The 16,520-nt window shown below is 55.5% G+C and overlaps 1 protein-coding gene across 1 annotated transcript in view; it reads left to right on the forward strand.

Moving 5' to 3' along the window:
* MAN2B2 (mannosidase, alpha, class 2B, member 2) overlaps nt 1-16,520 on the forward strand; it is a 41,703-nt gene that overhangs the window by 24,152 nt on the left and 1,031 nt on the right. The window contains exons 10-18 of the mRNA XM_008573104.1: nt 370-503; nt 3,612-3,886; nt 7,135-7,326; nt 7,851-8,103; nt 8,609-8,719; nt 8,818-9,010; nt 11,301-11,438; nt 13,561-13,673; nt 15,627-15,744. Of these exons, the coding sequence (XP_008571326.1) occupies nt 370-503; nt 3,612-3,886; nt 7,135-7,326; nt 7,851-8,103; nt 8,609-8,719; nt 8,818-9,010; nt 11,301-11,438; nt 13,561-13,673; nt 15,627-15,744 (1,527 nt within the window). The remainder of the gene's footprint in view (nt 1-369; nt 504-3,611; nt 3,887-7,134; nt 7,327-7,850; nt 8,104-8,608; nt 8,720-8,817; nt 9,011-11,300; nt 11,439-13,560; nt 13,674-15,626; nt 15,745-16,520) is intronic.

Here is a 16,520-nt window from a genome sequence, read left to right on the forward strand (position 1 = left end):
CTGGACTTGACCCTCCAGCCTCCAGAGAATTCTACAGTCGCTCGCAGTGCCAAGCACTCAGAGTTTTGGAGCTGGGCCTTAGAAGCTGGGTCACCTTGAGTAGGTGATTCTTCTTCCCTGGGCCTCAGTTTCTTCATGTAAAGTGGGCTGATGGGGAGAGATGCATGAGGAGCAGATGGAACCTCAGCTCTCGGGGGCCACTGTGTGTTCCTGTCCACCTCCCCTGCCTCAGAACCCAGACCAAGCTTAACCCCTGCCCAGCTCCCCTGGGAGCTCTGGAGGGCTGGGTCTCACCAGCCTGTTTCCCTTGTACCAAGGGCACCCGGGGGTCTCAAGTAAGTCCAGTGGCAGCCTGTTCTCTGTGTGCAGGCACAGGGCCTACAGGACATTTTGTCGTGGTCTACAACCCACTGGCCTGGACAGTCACCACCATCGTTACCCTGACCATGGGCCTTGCTGGAGTCAGCGTCACAGATGAGTCAGGCCACCCTGTGCCTGCACAGGTATGGATGCAAAATGCTCCTGGAGGGGGTATTTGCCATTTGCAGATACCTGCTCCAGGTTAGGCACTTTATGCACGTGATCTCTACTGACCCTGCAAGGAAGGCTCTATCGCCTCTGTTTTACAGGTGAGGAAACTGAGGCTCAGAGAGGCAAAGTGTCTCTTTTCTCTAACACCCTCTGAGTGTCTTAAAATTCAGTTCAGTTCTGGGGCCGGCCCGGTGGCGCACTGCTACAGTGCGCCGCTTGGGAAGCGTGGCGGCGCTCCCGCCGAGGGTTCGGATCCCACATACAGACCGGTTCCCGCTCACTGGCTGAGCGACGTGCGGGCGCAACACCGAGGGTTGCGATCCCGTTGCCGGTCCTGGTCCGGTACAGGCGCAACACTGAGGGTTGCGATCTGTTGCTGGTCATGAAAAAAGACAAAAAGGAAAAATAAATAAAAATAAAATAAAATAAAATTTTAAAAAATTCAGTTCAGTTCTGAACCAACTTCCTTGAGTTATCGTAGACCCCACAAGTTAGAGGCTCAGTCCCCACAAGACCCGCACTTTAGACACCAGCCACAAATGGGGTTCCCAGGCTACTGCACTTCTGTCCAGCTGATGACAAATTCAGGGTCCCCTTGAGGACTCTGAGACTCACTGAAGCTAAGGGACGTGCCTGTGGTTCCCCATGAAGTGAGAGGTGGAGCAGGCTCCACATCCAGGCCCCAGGCTGGACACCGTGCCTGCGCAGTGACATGCTCACACCATGGGACGTAAGATCCTCATCTGTCATAGTCTGTTTGTGCTCCTGTAACAAAGCACCATAGACTGGGTGGCTTAAATAACAGACATTTATTTCTCACAGTTCTGGAGGCCAGAAGTCCAAGGTCAAGGTGCCGGCACAGTTTTGGGGGAGGGCCCTCTTCCTGGTGGCCGTCTTCTCATTTTATCCTCGTATGGCAGAGAAGAGCGAGCTCTCTGGGGTCCCTCTTTCCAGGGCACTCCCTAATCCCATTCATGACCTGGTCACCTCCCAAAGGCCCCACCTCTCACACCATCACACAGGGAATGAGGATTTCAGCGTTTTGGGGGACACCAACTTTCAGTCCATTGCATCATTCAAACCGAATGAGAGTTAGGAAATCGGGGTCCACAACTCACCTTCTTGTCCCTGCTCCCGCCCCTGTTCCCCAGGCCCACTTCTACTGTCCCCCGTCTCCAGCAGGGTCTCGCATGTGGAAGCCTCCCTCACTCCCCTCCCTTCAGGAATATTTATAATGTAATGTGACTTTCCACTCTGGCATGGGGAAAGGCCTTCAAGAGTCTTAAAGGGGTGCTCTAATGGAGGTGCTGATGTTGGGGGCAGGGCCCAGGCTGCCTCTTTCCGCACCACCCAGACATCCAGAGTGAGTCAGATGGTCCGTCCTCGTCCCCTTCCACTTCCTGGAGCCAACACCGGTTCCAGAAGGCAGCCCGTGCATTGCTCAGCAAGCCTTCCTTGGGGGGATGAGATGGGGCTGACATCACTCAGTCATTCAGCAAACACCCGGACACCCACTCTGGGCCCTGTCCTTGGCCGGATGCTGGGTGCCTGGACATGAGTGCAGCCCAGGCCCCAGATGTGGACAGTGATGGAGTGGGGTGATGACTCGGAGCCAGGGAATGAGGAGGAGTTTGTCTGGCAAAGGGAGGGGTGGGGGAGGGTATGGGTTTGAGCAGCCCCAACGTATAACACCCCCTTCCACACCCAAATATGTGTGGAGCTCCCACTGTATGCCAGGCCCTGGGGATACTGTACTAACCAGACAGACAAGAATCCCTGCCATTAGGAGGCTTCTAATCTAGAATGTGATAGACAGTGACCACCGTGATGGGGCAGGTTACAGGGGTGGGGACACATTTTTAAATAGCGTGGCTGGTCACGTCAGTGCAGGAGCAGGCGAGTGAAGAACGAAACATCTGCTGTTTCTGATAATTGGAGGACGTGGGTGGCAGTCGTGGGACTGCTAATAGGGCCCCCAAAAGGCCTCCCCACAAGAGCTCAGAACGGCACGCGTTAGCTGGAGGGCCAGTCCACTGCGCTGAGTGTGCCCGGTGACCTCTCCTAACCCCCCTCCCCAAATCAGATACCTCAGAGGTGGGCAGAGGCCAGGAGGGTTAACCTGGAAAAGTCCCTCCACGTGGAAATTAGAGGGTTGGGGACTGCGCCCTCCCAAGAGAAGAGAACAGCATGAGCAAAAGGCTCAGAGGCAGGAAACCAGAGGAGTGTGGGGAAGGACGGGCAGCTGGAGAGGCCGGAGCCCAGGGAGCCTAAGGAGTGAGCGAGGCAGGGGAGGGAGAGGGGGCTGACCCCAGTGGCCTGAAGGCCCGTCCCCCAGGCTGTAGCAGTGAGGGTCTTGAAAAGCCTCTCTGGTTGCCAGGGTCAGTGGGTTGGTGGGGACAGCAGGACATATGGGGACAGCGTGAGGATGCTGGGTGGTCATCCAGGGAGGGGCCGTGGCAGCTGTGACAGGTGGAGGCCACAGGGGAGAGCCAGAGGCTCTGACGGTCTGCAGGACGTAAGTGGACGGGCCTTGGCGGGGGTGGGGTGGCTGGGAGGCAGGGGGCAGATGCTGTGAAGGGCAGGGAGGCTCAGGGGTGGGTGCTGGAAACACCATCAGTGGATGGGGAATGCTGGGGGGAGCAGGTGTGGGGTGGGTGGGGGATGCAGGTGGAGGCGTCTAGCAGGGAGCTGTATTCGTGGGTCTCAGGTTCTAGAAGAGGTCAAAGGTTAAGACCTAGATTTGGGAGTCACACATTTGGCTGATGAAGGAAGGCTGAAGGAGTTGGGGGTGTTGATCCTGAGTAAGAGAAGTCTTGGGGGGACCGATAGCCAGCCATCTTCAGGTCACTGAAGGGTCCTCCCAGGGCTGATGTATTTCGGGGGATCCCGGAGGGTGAGGCAGAACTTGGGGAAGATGCAGGGAGGAGAACTGGGCACGGTCCAGGAGACAAAAGGACACTGCCGCCCCAGGGGGTAGTGAGCACCCCACCCCAGGAGGTGTGCGAGCTGGGGTTACGGAGGAGGCTGGGGTCTTCCAGCCTTGAAATCCATTGTTTGGTCCCATCCTGCTGGCCTTGCAGATCCAGAACTCGACGGAAACCCCATCCGCGTATGACCTGCATATCCTGACCACAATCCCGGGCCTCAGTTTCCGGCACTACAGCATCAGGCCCAGCACAGGGGCCCAGGAGGGCACCCAGGAGCCAGCCGCCACCGTGGCCAGCACCCTCCGATTTGGCCGCAGGCTGAGGAGACACGCCAGCCGTGGGGGCAGGCGCCTGGTGCCCGTGGTGAACGACTGCTACACTGTGCTGCTCGACCAGGACACCAACCTGCTGCACAGCATCTGGGAGAGGTGAGGCGCCGCCACTGCTGGCTCTGAGGCACAGGTATGCCTGGGGCCCATACCTGGGTGTCCGTGTGCTCACCTGCCTGGGCAAGGAGCAGATGGTGGGGAGGGCCTTCCTGCTGTTGTGAGCTTTCATTTTGGGAGTGCGACTCTAGGCCAGTGCAGGAAAGCCTTTCTTATGCTTTTTCACTCCAGGGCTGTTGGTCCATAGAAAAAGGGCGCATTGAGGAACTCACCTTGGGAAAAAATGTGCTATTCACACTACCCACTTTTCTAAATTTAGACAAACACAAAATCTCTGTTCAGTAAATAGTCATACTGTCTTTAGAACAGGAAGGGGCCTTGGGAATCACCTGGTCCCACCCTTCCACTCATTCGTGTGTTCATTCATTCGGCAGCTATTTGTGGACAGTAGAGAGGGCAGCTGAGCCCCCAGGGAAGGCTCAGGCTCATGGTCAGTGGGGCAGACACCCCCTGCAGGACCGGCCCCCACTTGCCATCACCCCCTTCCACCAGACTGAGATGCTACACGCCTATGCTGTGTCCCCACCCACCAATTTCTAGCACTAGAGCTCATGCCGCACTGGCCTGTGCCTGGCTTCCATCTGTCTCTCTTGCTTTTGAACTCCGGTGAGGACAGGGTGTTCCTTATCAGGCTTTCCAAAACCCCACCAGGGATAAGCCTTGCAAAACCAGCACCTGCACCCTGGGCAGACAGAGGAGGAGCTGTTGGAATTGAAGCAGGGGTCCTTGCCTCCAGCAGGGAGGCCCAAGGAGGCTAAGGGAGGAGACACCCGGAGCCAGGCCTCCCATCCAAGGGGAGAGATGGGAAAACAGTGGTTCCTTACGAAGGAAACCGCCTGTGCAGAAGCCTGAGTGGGAAGCCCTGGTGTGTACGGGCACTGTATTAGTCCATTTCTGTTGCTTATAACAAAATACATGGAACTGGGTGATTTATAAGAAAATGAAATTTATTACAGTTTGGGAGGCTAGGAAGTCCATAGTGCAGGGAACACACTGGTGAGGGTCTTGGTGGTGGCATCAGTGACCCAGGGGTCTCACATGGCAAAAAATAGCAGAGCAGAGAGAGAGAGTGAACTTCTCACGGGTGCTCTCCTTTCAAAGCTCTCAGAACCACACCCCTGACTGCCATTATTAACCCATTCACTACTGCACAGTCCTACAATCCAATCACCTCTTCAAGGCTCCACATTTCAGTTACCATAATAGGATTTCCCACCCTCTAAAGAGGGTATCACAGTGGGAACTAAGTTTTGGGGGGACATCAGTCCACATGAGGCACCAACCCCAGAGCCGTTTGAGTTGAGGGGACCTTTTTTTTTTCCTTATATGCAGCTTTATTGAGATAAAATTCACATAACACAATTCACCCATTAAAGTGTGCAGTTCAGTGGTTTTTAATACATTCACAGAGTTGCACAACCATCACCACAGTCAATTTTTGAACATTTTCATCACCCCAAAAAGGGATGTTATGCTGTTTGGCAGTCACTCCCCAGTTTTCCCCACCCCCAAGACCGTGGTGATTGTAACCTACTTTCTGTCTGTAGATTTGCCTGTTCTAGACATTTCATGTAAAAGGAATCAAAGGATAGGTGGTTCTTTTGTGACTGGCTTGTTTCACTTTGCATGATGTTTTCAAGGTTTACCTGTGTCGTAGCATGTGTCAGTGCTCTGTAGCTTTTTATGGCTGAGCCATACCTCATGGCGTGATGTGCCACATTCAGTTTATCCATTCTTCAGTTGATGGACATCTGGCTTGTTTCCACATTCTGGCCGCTGTAAACACTTGTGCACGAGACTGCGTGTGGATGTACGCTTTCATTTTTCTGGGGTCAGTGAAGTGGTACCTCATGGTTTTGATTTGCACTTCCCTGCTACAGACATTGAGCTTACTGGCCATTTGTATGTCCTCATTAGAGAAATGTCTACTCAGATTCTTTGCCCATTTTAAAATTGGTTGTGTTTTTATTATTGAGTTCTATGGGTTTATTATATATTCTAGATACAAGTCCCTTATCAGATATATGATTTGAAAATCCTTTCTCTGGGCCGGCCCGGTGGCGCACTGGAGAGTGCGCCGCATGGGAGCGCAGTGGCACTCCCGCTGAGGGTTCGGATCCCATGTGGAGACTGGTTCCCGCTCACTGGCTGAGCGCGGTGCGGGCGCGACACCGAGGGTTGCGATCCCGTTACTGGTCAGTAAAAAAGACAAAAAGGAAAAAAAAAAAAAGAAAATCCTTTCTCCCAATCCATGGGTTGTCTTTTCACTCTCTCAGTGGCCCTGGGGGAGCTTTCTGGAAGGAAGCTGGAGGCAGGGATCTGGGACCAGAGGTGAAGGGCTCTCATGCCAGACTGATGAAAACGATTCTGTTCTCTTCTCTCCTCTTGAACAGGGGCTCAGCCGGGCCTTCTCCGCCTGCCTCCTCTTCCTTCCGTTCTTTGGCTTCCTTCCCCACCTTGCCCACAACCCCACAGAAATCCCCAGAGTGGGTGGGGAGGCTGTCCAGTTCTTCATCTTCCGCCCCACGGCAAGGCCAAGTGCACAGTGGAATGTGTCATGTGCTTGGGCCACGTGCATCTTTACACTGCTCTTGGACCCCTTCCTGCTCTTCCCCCATCCTCTGAACTCTCCTGAACATCTTAATCTAAGGGAGGGAGCACAGGATTCGGAGCTGTGGCTTGCCCACTTCCTAGCCATGCAGTCTTGGGTGAGTGAGGTCACGTCTCCCAGCCTCGTGGTCTCCGTGGTGAAAAGGGCTAGTAGCCCTTGCCTGGGGTTTGGGAGAACTTAACGAGGTAAGAGAAGGCGCTGGCGTGTGACACGGGGTCAGTAAATGTTGGTGTCCTTGGACAGCTCAGGGGCAGCATGACGGAAACATCCTTGCCTGGTTCACCTCGCGGGCCCTGCAGGCCGTCTGGACGACCAGGCGCCTCTGTGGGCAGCACCTCTGCTCGTGGCCCTCGGTGCCCGCTGTGCAGCCTCTGACCTCCTATTCATGATCCTCTCGGGGACACGGGGAAATGCAGTTCCACGTCGGCTCTGGGTGGGGTCTCAAGGGCTTTCATACATGCTTCATTGCGTGGCCTCGTGGCTGTTCCTCGGGCCCCTCGGAGGCTGTTTTTCCTCGCTCCTGGCTCACGCTGGGGGTTGGATGGAAGGGTGTCAGCTGGTTCCACATCATGAGAGTAGCATCCAGGACAGAACGATGCTCTCTTTCTTGCCTCTGCAGACAGAGTAACCGAACAGTGCGTGTGACCCAGGAGTTCCTAGAGTACCATGTCAACGGTGATGGGAAACAGGGCCCCATCTCTGATAACTACATGTTTGCGCCCAGCAAGGCCGCGGAGCCTGCGTGGGAAGCCGTGGGAATGGAGATCGTGGCCGGGCAGCTCGTGACCGAGGTCCGGCAGTACTTCTACAGGTGCGGTCAGCCACACCCTGCGCTGATCCCTGCAGCCCGGCTCACAGTAGGCACACACAGCAGGCGAAGGAGTGGGCGAGGCCCATCTGCTCCAGATCCCCTGCTCCTGGGCCTGCACTTGGCACATGGTTGGTGCTCGATGGAGGTTTGATGAAGAGACCATTGCTCTGGGCGCATGCTGGCTGTGTTTGCATGCGCTGCGTCATGTTGGTCAGCAGCTAAGATCAGAGCTGGGACAAAGACCCAAAGTCAGTGACTTACACGTGAGAGGAGTTCTGGTTCTTCCATTCCCAGTGCAGATGTCCAGGCCTGCCTTGGCCACTCCATGGTATCTGAGAACCAGGATCCTCCCGCTGTATTGCTCAGCATCCAGGTGGTTCCCTTGTCCACAGGGCCCAGGAAGGCTCCTTGCCTGCCCTATCTGCCCTTCCTGCCCAACCTGCCTGTGGGAAGGAAGGAAAGAAGGAAGGAAGCATCCAGAAGGCTCCCAGAGCTTTACTTACCAATGCCCTCTTCTCCTCCAGGAATGTGACTGCCCGGGATTACACATATGCGATCTACTCTCGGCTCACCCACGTGCCACAGGGCTATGACAGGCAGCTGCTGTGCCATCGTATAGAGCAGGAATACAGGGTGGGCCCCCTGGAACTAAACCGAGAAGCCATCCTGAGGACCAGCACCAATCTAAAGAGCCAGCAGGTCATCCACTCGGATGACAATGGCTACCAGATGCAGCGGAGGCCATACCAGGTCTACGTGAACAACAGCATCGCTCGGGTACGCCTGCGATACCCACAGGGCGCACCTCTGCTGATGGCACTTGTCCCAGGCCCTTTGAGCATCAACTGTAGTGGTAAAGGCCTCAGGAGAGAATTCTTTCAAAGCCCCTTTGCCCACATGTCTGCCTGTCCAGGGGTCAAAAGCACAAGCTCTTGGTCAGACCGGTGTCTCAGTTCTGGTGCTACCACATAGGCAAGACCTCAGTTTGTACTTCAATTTCCTTTTCTGTAAAATGGGTGCCTCATCAAAGGGTCGTCCCGAGGATGAGTGAGGTGGTGCATGGCAGTGCTTAGCCAGGGTGCAGCTCACATCAGCAGGCTTATATGGTTAGAGGGCAGTGCAGCTGGGAGCCAGACCCCGGTCTGTGGGTCTCCCAAGTCGGCATCCCTGCCCCACGCCACCGCAGTGCCTCTGGGGAAGGCTGGCTGGGGTAGCCAGAGGGTGATCCCTGCCCAAGTGGCCTTTGCCCTGACTGCCAGCTTGGCAATGTTTATGTCTGCAGAATTACTACCCTATGGTTCAGTCGGCCTTTATCGAAGACAGCGGAAGCAGGCTTGTGCTGCTGTCGGAGCGGGCACATGGCATCTCCAGCCAAGGGAATGGGCAGGTGGAGGTAGGAGAGGCATGGTCTGTCCTGCTGCAGCCACTTGTGGCCACCCACGGGCATGCCCAGGTGCGAGGCAGGGCCTCTCAGTCAACTCTTTCCTGCAGGTCATGCTCCATCGACGGCTGTGGAACAACTTTGACTGGGACCTGGGCTATAACCTCACGCTGAACGACACCTCGATTGTCCACCCAGTGCTGTGGCTTCTACTGGGGCCCCGGTCGGTCACAGCTGCCCTGCGCCAGAGGAGCGGGCTGGCGCTGCAGCACAGGCCCCTAGTGCTGTTCGGAGAGCTGGCCGGTAAAGGAGAACCCTATGAGAGTATGCAACACTGCTACCTGGAACGAGCCAACCTGGCCAGGGTCGCCTTGGGAGGGGCTTGCGCCCTCAGGGGTTTTGGCAGTTTTGGGGCAAGAAGGAACCTCAGGGGCCTCTGGTCCAGGCCCCTCGTTAATAAATCAGCAAACTGAGAGCAAATAGTGGTTCACGCAACATTGTGCAGCTAGTAAGTGCAGACTGGGGCTCATACCTATCCCGCCTTACCTCTCCTCCCTGTGTCTCCACCTCCGTTTTCTTCCTAGATGTATCTCTTTCTTTCTTATTAGGACGTTATGTCATTGTGATACTTCAGGTCTGGAGGCTCAGCATTTAAAGACTGGTTTTGTCTGAGTCTGGGGATGCTGTCACCAGGTGAGGGTGCTTCTGGTCCACACTCTAGTCTGTAAGGTTCATGTTTTGCCTGCATTGAGGCTTTGTAGAGTAGCAACCATGTAGTTCTGTATCTTTATGAAAATAGTGGAGCATGAGAAACATTACACAATGATTACATTTAAATATGATACTTTGGAGCAGCCTTTAAAGAATTAAAGACCTGGGTACAATTTGATACCATTCTCGCTAATCCTTGGATTCTTTTTCAACTCACTTGCAGAGGTTTTGATTAGCATATGCTTTTGGGGTTCTCCCTGCTTAGGATTCAGAGCTGGACTTTCCCAGGGCATTAGCAAGCAAGCAGGCCATCACTCACTAGTGCGACAGGTGTTTACTGAGCCTGCTGTGTGCCACGCGCTGTGGAGTGGGTGTGTAAGACGCAGCCCCTCTCCTGCAAGAGTTCTCATGGGGTCGGGTAGGGGAGTCATGCTCATACAGAACCAGGAGTCAGGGTGAAGGGCGAGCTGTGCTGTACAGGGCCTGCTGCTCGGTGGGTTGGGAGAAGCATGAGACCACAAACCAGGAGGAGCTCAGGGATCGGTTTTGGGGGATGTCGGTTAAGGTTCCTTTGTTTGGAAATAGCAGAAACTAAAGGGGCATCTAGTTGGGCAGAGCCTGGGAGAGCTTGTGGATCTAAGGAGGAGCTGGACAGGAGGCAGGGCGGCTCCGGGCATCTCGGGAGCAGACGTTCGCAGCCACGTCTCCCAGAACTGTCGCTGAGCTGCCTGTCCGGCTGCCTCCAGTCCCCATGCTACAGACTCCCAGCGGAAGGAATCTGATCGGCCCAGCAGCATCAGGGTCTGTACAGGTCGGTTGGTGGTTTCTTCCTGGCAGCTGGGGGCCTTTCCTGCAGAGGGAGATGCCGTGTCTCAGAAAGTGCCATGGCTGTTGTCAACTCCATCCCACCTGGCCCCACTCTGGTCTCAGCTGGTTGCAAGTGAGAGAGGCCAACGTGAACTAGCTGAGCCACAAGGAGAGTTTGTTCTGAGGCCCACATAGCGAAGGGAAGGGCAGAGGTGTGACGGGGCTCAGGGACTGGAGCACTCACGAGGCTGCCCCCTCCACCTCGTCTCACCTGTGCTGCTCTCTGCCTGCTGACAGTCTTTCTCCTCCTCACTAGGACTTGCCTGTGAATAGCTCTGGGGCCGCTCTCAGAGAACAGCTCTGTCTCCCCCACCCAAAAGGAATGGAGACTCGGGCTTTCCAGCCTCAAGTGCAAGTCCCGGGAAGAGGGCTGGCCTGTTAGCCCAGTTGGTCAGAGCACAGTGTTAGAACACCAAGGTCAAGGGTTCGGATATCCGAATGGGCCAGCCGCCGAAAAAAAAAAAGTCCTGGGGAAGGATTCTGATTCGTCCTGCTTGGGTCAGCTCCAGTCAGTGTGGCCTGGGGTATTGTGAGAAGACGGTAGCTGCGGTTGAAAGTCCAGAGTTGGAGGGAGCAGTGGCTGAGGAGCCTTCCGAGCAGAGTACCCATTAGATGATGAAACTAGAGAGGAACTGGTGTCCCAGACCTCGAATAGAAAGCAGGGCTGTGCGAGAACTTGCCAGCTGATCCTAACAAGCTGTGTCCCCTCTCTGGACCTTATTCTCCCAGCTCCACTTTGAGATGGCTAGACTTAGGAGATTCAAGGTCCTTCCTTCCACCCTTTAACTCTGTGATCTCAGCAGCTGGAAACTGCTGTGTGCAGGAGGAAAGGCCCAGGTGGAAGGCAGGGAAGTGGCAGCCTAGGGTGCTGGGGCCGCAGATGCTTCTGGCTGACGTGGTGTGGAGATGGGCAGCAGATAGGCTGGAAGGGGCGGGGCACATCATGTAGAGCTCTGAATGCCAGGAGGAGTCTAGCCCCCAAACCCTCTCTTTGTTCTGTCCATCTTCCTTGCAGGGACTGCTCCAAAGCTCCCAGGACCCCAGCAGCAAGAGGCTGTGACGCTGCCCCCAAATCTTCACCTGCAGATCCTGAGCATCCCCGGCTGGAACTACAGTTCGAACCACACCGAACACATGCAGAATCTTCAGAAAGGTGAGGCAGGTGTTCAAGGGGTCCATACCCACTCCTCTCTCCCTGAGTCAGCCAGGCCCCCGAGCCCGTCACCAGATAAAGGGCTCATCTTAGAGTTGTCACGGCTCTTGTCTGGCATATGGGGAGACCCAGGCCCACAGAGAGGCAGTGAGTGACCAGAGATGCTCAGCAAGCCAGGGCAAGGTGGGCCTGGACCGCAGCCCTGTGATCTCAGCCCAGGTGCAGCCCACACCACTCTGAATGGATCCCTCCCAGCTCCCCACCCCAGCTCCAAACTGTTGTCCACATCCTGCCCAACCCTCAGGGCTTCCTCCTGGAGCCCGCTAATGCCCAAGTTCCCACTTGTTTTCTGAGCTCAGGCAGCCTGACTGTCAGGAGCTTCCACTCACTCATTCAACAAGTGTCACTTGTGCCAGGCACTGGGGAATGAACAGTGACCGAGATAGGCAAGGTCCATGGTGTCTCTGAGCTCTTGCTCTAGAGGGGGCCAAGTCACCAGACAGAGATGACGTGATAAGGGGGAAGCCCCTAGCAGAGCATCAGGGAGGGCTTCCTGGAGGAAGCGACACCAGCCAGATATGGACTTGTCCTGTTGCTGAAGCTCCAGCTGCATTTTATCTGCCCCCTTTACACTGTGAGCAGCTCAAAGGCCAGGCCTGACCACACCTCGGCCATCCTCATGTCCCCAGGACCCCGCCCAAGGCTTAATAAAAGTCTCCAGAATTCAGAATGAAAAAGAAAAGGAAGAGGCATTAACCCCTTTTCCTTGTGAGCCTCTGCAGAAGCATGATACAAGGAGATCAGCCAGAGCAGGCCAAATAACACTCTGATAAAGCTGATCTTGGAGACTATGGCTCATTCCTACAGCCAAGGTGACTTTCCAACACGGAACCCCAGCACTACCAACTCCCCCACGTGTCCCAGAAGACATGGGGTAGGACAGGCCACCTGCAGCTGCAGAGCCTTTCCTTCCAACTTGTGTACATGGCCCAGCACAACTGATAACGTGCTTCCTGTAAGCAGCTCGCTCCCACATGGGAAAAGGAACAGAAAGGGACTGGGCCGAACATGCCCGCCAGACCCGCTGGTGAGAAGGTCCCTCCTCCCTGGAGGAATGAGCTGCTTCTCCAGATGCTTTAAGCACCCTGTGAAGTAGATTCCTCACCGTCCCGCTGCACTAGGAGCACACAGAAGTGATTTTACAAACCTCGTAGCTTTTGTGGTCCTTGGCAGACACTCCTATGTGCCAGTCGGAAAACCAGCAGCCTCATAGCCCCGTGATGAGATTTTTAAAAATACTGAAGCCTCAGTTCTGCACCCAGAGAGTTCGATTCAGTCAGCTTTGGGGTGTAGCTGCAGAGCTGGGGTTCTGTGAGCCAGGGTTTAGCAAACACTGATGTCAGTGAGGCCTTTGAACCCAGTGCTTTCCTCTGAGCCTTGGTCTTCTCATCTACAAAATGGGAGTGACAGCAACGAGCCTGCCCTGCGGGGTGATGGGGTAGGACAGAGCCCAGACACAACGGGGTGAATGGGACCGTTGCGTCAGCCGGGGTGGCAGGTCGTGCTGCAGACTCTCTCACTGTCTTCACACAGCATAAGCTCACTCTGCCCCGTGCTCCAAGTCCACCGGGGCTCAGCAGGAAGGCCCTTCTCACTGGGCCCCCAGGACCCGCTGGTGGAGGTGGGGTTGCCACACGTGCTTCTGTGACCATCAAGGCAGGAAGGAGTGTCTGCCGGGAGGTGACCCTCACTTCTGCTCCCTTTGGGTTGACCTAGCATCAAAGGGACAGGCAAGGAGAGAACTGGAGTATTTGAGGACAGGCCCAGTGATGACCACACAGCAAATGAAGGCTGAGACTTTTCAGACGTTGCTGTCAGCCCCCGTGTGTTGTGGGAGGCCTTGGAGTCGGCTAGACCTGGGTTGGAATCCCGGCTACTGTACATCAGCTGTGTGGCTGATGACTGCCCCTCTCTGAGCCTTGGTTTCCTTTTCTGTCCAGTGGGGCCATGTCAGGAAAGTGGAGGATGAAATGGAGGTGATGTGTAAAGCCCTGGGTATAGACTAAGGGCATCGGGGTTGGTTGATGGGGTTCTCACCACCACCTTCCTTTTGTCCCCAAAGGCCATCGAAGAAAGGCCCAGGCAGACCTCTGCCGTGTCCTGCTGAGGCTCCACCACCTATATGAGGCAGGGGAGGACCCGGTCCTGTCTCAGCCGGTGACAGTGAATCTAGAGGTAAATTGCCCCCACTCCTGGCCCGCCCCTAGACCACTGCGTCAGGCCTCCCCAGACGGAAAGCCAACCCCAAGCATGAAACCCCCAGCTGAGAAACCACCTTGGCAGAGATCCGTCTGGACCTACTGGCGGATGGACTGCTGGCATGGGCTCTGCTGGGACTGGAGGGGACATCCTCCCACCCAACCCTCCCTTTACGTGGTCTTCTGGATTTGTCAGTTATTACAACAGGCATGCATTTTATTTCTTTCTTGTTTACTCCTGTTGCAAAGCTTTTTTATTTTTTCATGGCTGGCCTGTACACGGGTGCAAACCTCTGACCTTGGTGTTATCAACACTGCACTCTAACCAACTGAGCTAACCGGCCAGCCCCTCTTGCCGTAAAACATTTTAAACAACAGATACCATTTGTGTAATCAGAAAACAGATTCTCCCTCAGAGTTCCTTTGAAGGTGACTTAGACAACTCAGGGTCCGTGTCCAGACACCTCCACTGGGGCATCTTGGGCACCCCCATGCCTCTGGGCCTCAGTTTTCTCACCTGTAAAGTGGGGGGAGGTAACAGTTCTTTGTCCAAAAGGCTGTTGAGAGGTTCTGGCGAGGTGATCTGTGCACAAACGCCTGGCACCGAAGGGGGCTCATCAGGAGTCAGTTCCCCTTCCCAGGCCCCTTTCCACATTCCCCTCCTGGCCCCAACATTGCCCTCTGAGCCCCAGCTAGCAGGTGAGGCTTCCACTGCCAGCCTGACCACATTCTCTCCCCGGGAGATACAACCCGAGACTCCGCATTTCCTCAGTTTGCATGCTTTCCGGGGGCTATGAGCTCTTCATCCCATTTCCTGCTCACAGAGAATTTCTGTAAGTCTCTGTGCGAGGCCTTGGGGCTTCTTCAGCGTCTGTGTCCTCAATGGAATCCGAGAGAAGCCCCAGTAACCTCCCTCCCTGGCGCCTTCCGCATGCCCCCCACCAGTCTTTGCTCTTACCAGTCTCCTGGCCGGGCTGTGGGCCCCATGGAGAGCTGAGAATGGGTTGGGGCCATCTGGGGCTCTGGCACCCGTTACAGGACCTGGTGTCTGATGGGTGCTGAGCCACTATGCCAACGGGAGCAAGGACAACACATGTAGCATCTGGAAGTCAGTCACCCTGTGCTGCCCCATTGTACTGGTGAAAGCGCAGAGGCCCTGAGAGGAGATGGTTGGGGTGCACACCTGGACGCTGGCAGAGCTACAAGGGCATTTACAGTTATCAGTATGTTTACTGCAACTCACAGAACACCCACCAGGAGTGCTTGGAACAGGGGACAGTGTCAGCAGTCCAGCTGCCCAATGCTGTCGTCTTGGATCTGGTCACCATCACCTTCCCACACAGCCATCGTTAGCATGGTGGCTTTTTGTCTTCCTGCCCTTCTCCTCCTGGCTAGAAGGCAGCACAGGCCTCCCTCACAAGCAAATTTAAAGGCAGAAGTGGGGCGGCTGGTAGCAGTGAAAGGGGCCTTGCCCTAGAGTGGCTCTCAGCTCCAGTCAGCACAGGAAGCTTCTCCTAGAACTCCCCAACCCTCCTGCTCAGCAGACCTGTCCAGAACTGCATGGGCCTCCCGTCTCTCCACACTGCAGGGGAGGCCACGAGGACGCTTATTTGGAAAGGGGTGCTGGAATAACCGTGACTGGCTTCATCCCTGGGCTGGTCACGGTGCCAGCTGAGCCATGCTGGGGAGAAGGGGGACTGATGTGCAGCAGCTCCAAATGCCTGCTCATCCAGCTCGACCACCTGGTGAAGCACACGCCTCCCAGCCTCAGTTTTCTCATCTATTAAATAGGCTGCTGATCCTGTCCTTGCAGATTTGCTGTGAGAATTAAATGAGGGGGTGTTAGGCATGCCCCACCACTGTTTTGGTTCTCTGCTCAGATCTGGGGCATCTGTGTGGCTCACCCCTCTCTGCACTCCTGTCCCTGCAGGCCGTGCTGCGGGGGCTGGGGTCTGTGGTGGCCGTGGAGGAGCGCTCGCTCACAGGGACCTGGGATGTGAGCACACTGCACCGCTGGAGCTGGAGGACAAAGACTGGCCACCAGAGAGGTTTGGGAACCCCCACCCAGGAAGGATCAGGAGAGGGACAGACCTGGCTCCGATCCAGCCATCTGGCCCTCACGGCCTCTGTGACCTTGAGTGGCTGCTTTCCCTCGCTGAATCTGCAGTCCTCCTTTATCCACCACAGTGCATTAAGAAAGGCTTTGGGTCCGTCTCCACCTACTAGGGTTCCCAACAGGTGCACACGTGTGCTTGCATGTGTGCGCACGTGCACACACAGACCACACTCCCTGCCTGTGCCCTGGGTGAGAGCCCTGAACTCATGAGCATGCCCGGGGTTGAGCATGCCCCAGAGCATTCTGCCCGACTTGGCCCTGCTGACATCAGCCATCCCGTGCCTCACATCGCACACGCCACTGTCAGCTCCTGCGTTCCACAGCAGCTTCATGCCTCCCGGTCTTTGCTTGTGCCATTCCCCCTGCCTGGAACACCCTTGTCTCATTCCTTCCAGCCAGCTCCTCCTCAGGCTTCTCCAAGAAGCCTGTCCCAAGTCCCCGGCTGTGTCAGGCGCCACCTCTGCTTTCTTGACCCCAAGTGTCTCCTCTGTCCTGTGCACCTCCCTTTGTCCACTGCACACAGGGTAGTGCTGGGTGCATACTGGACAGTCCACCAGGGGTGGGTGGATGGATGATGGAAGGAAGGAAGGAACAAATGAATAAATGGAGGAATAAAGATAGGTAGACAGACAGATGCATGGATGGATGGATGAACAGGCACCCCTTCTTTTTTTTTTTTTTTTTTTTTTTTTTTTTTTTTTTTTTTTT

The sequence above is a fragment of the Galeopterus variegatus genome, unplaced genomic scaffold (assembly GCF_000696425.1).
Source record: "Galeopterus variegatus unplaced genomic scaffold, G_variegatus-3.0.2 Scaffold878, whole genome shotgun sequence".
Taxonomy (NCBI): Eukaryota; Metazoa; Chordata; class Mammalia; order Dermoptera; family Cynocephalidae; genus Galeopterus; species Galeopterus variegatus.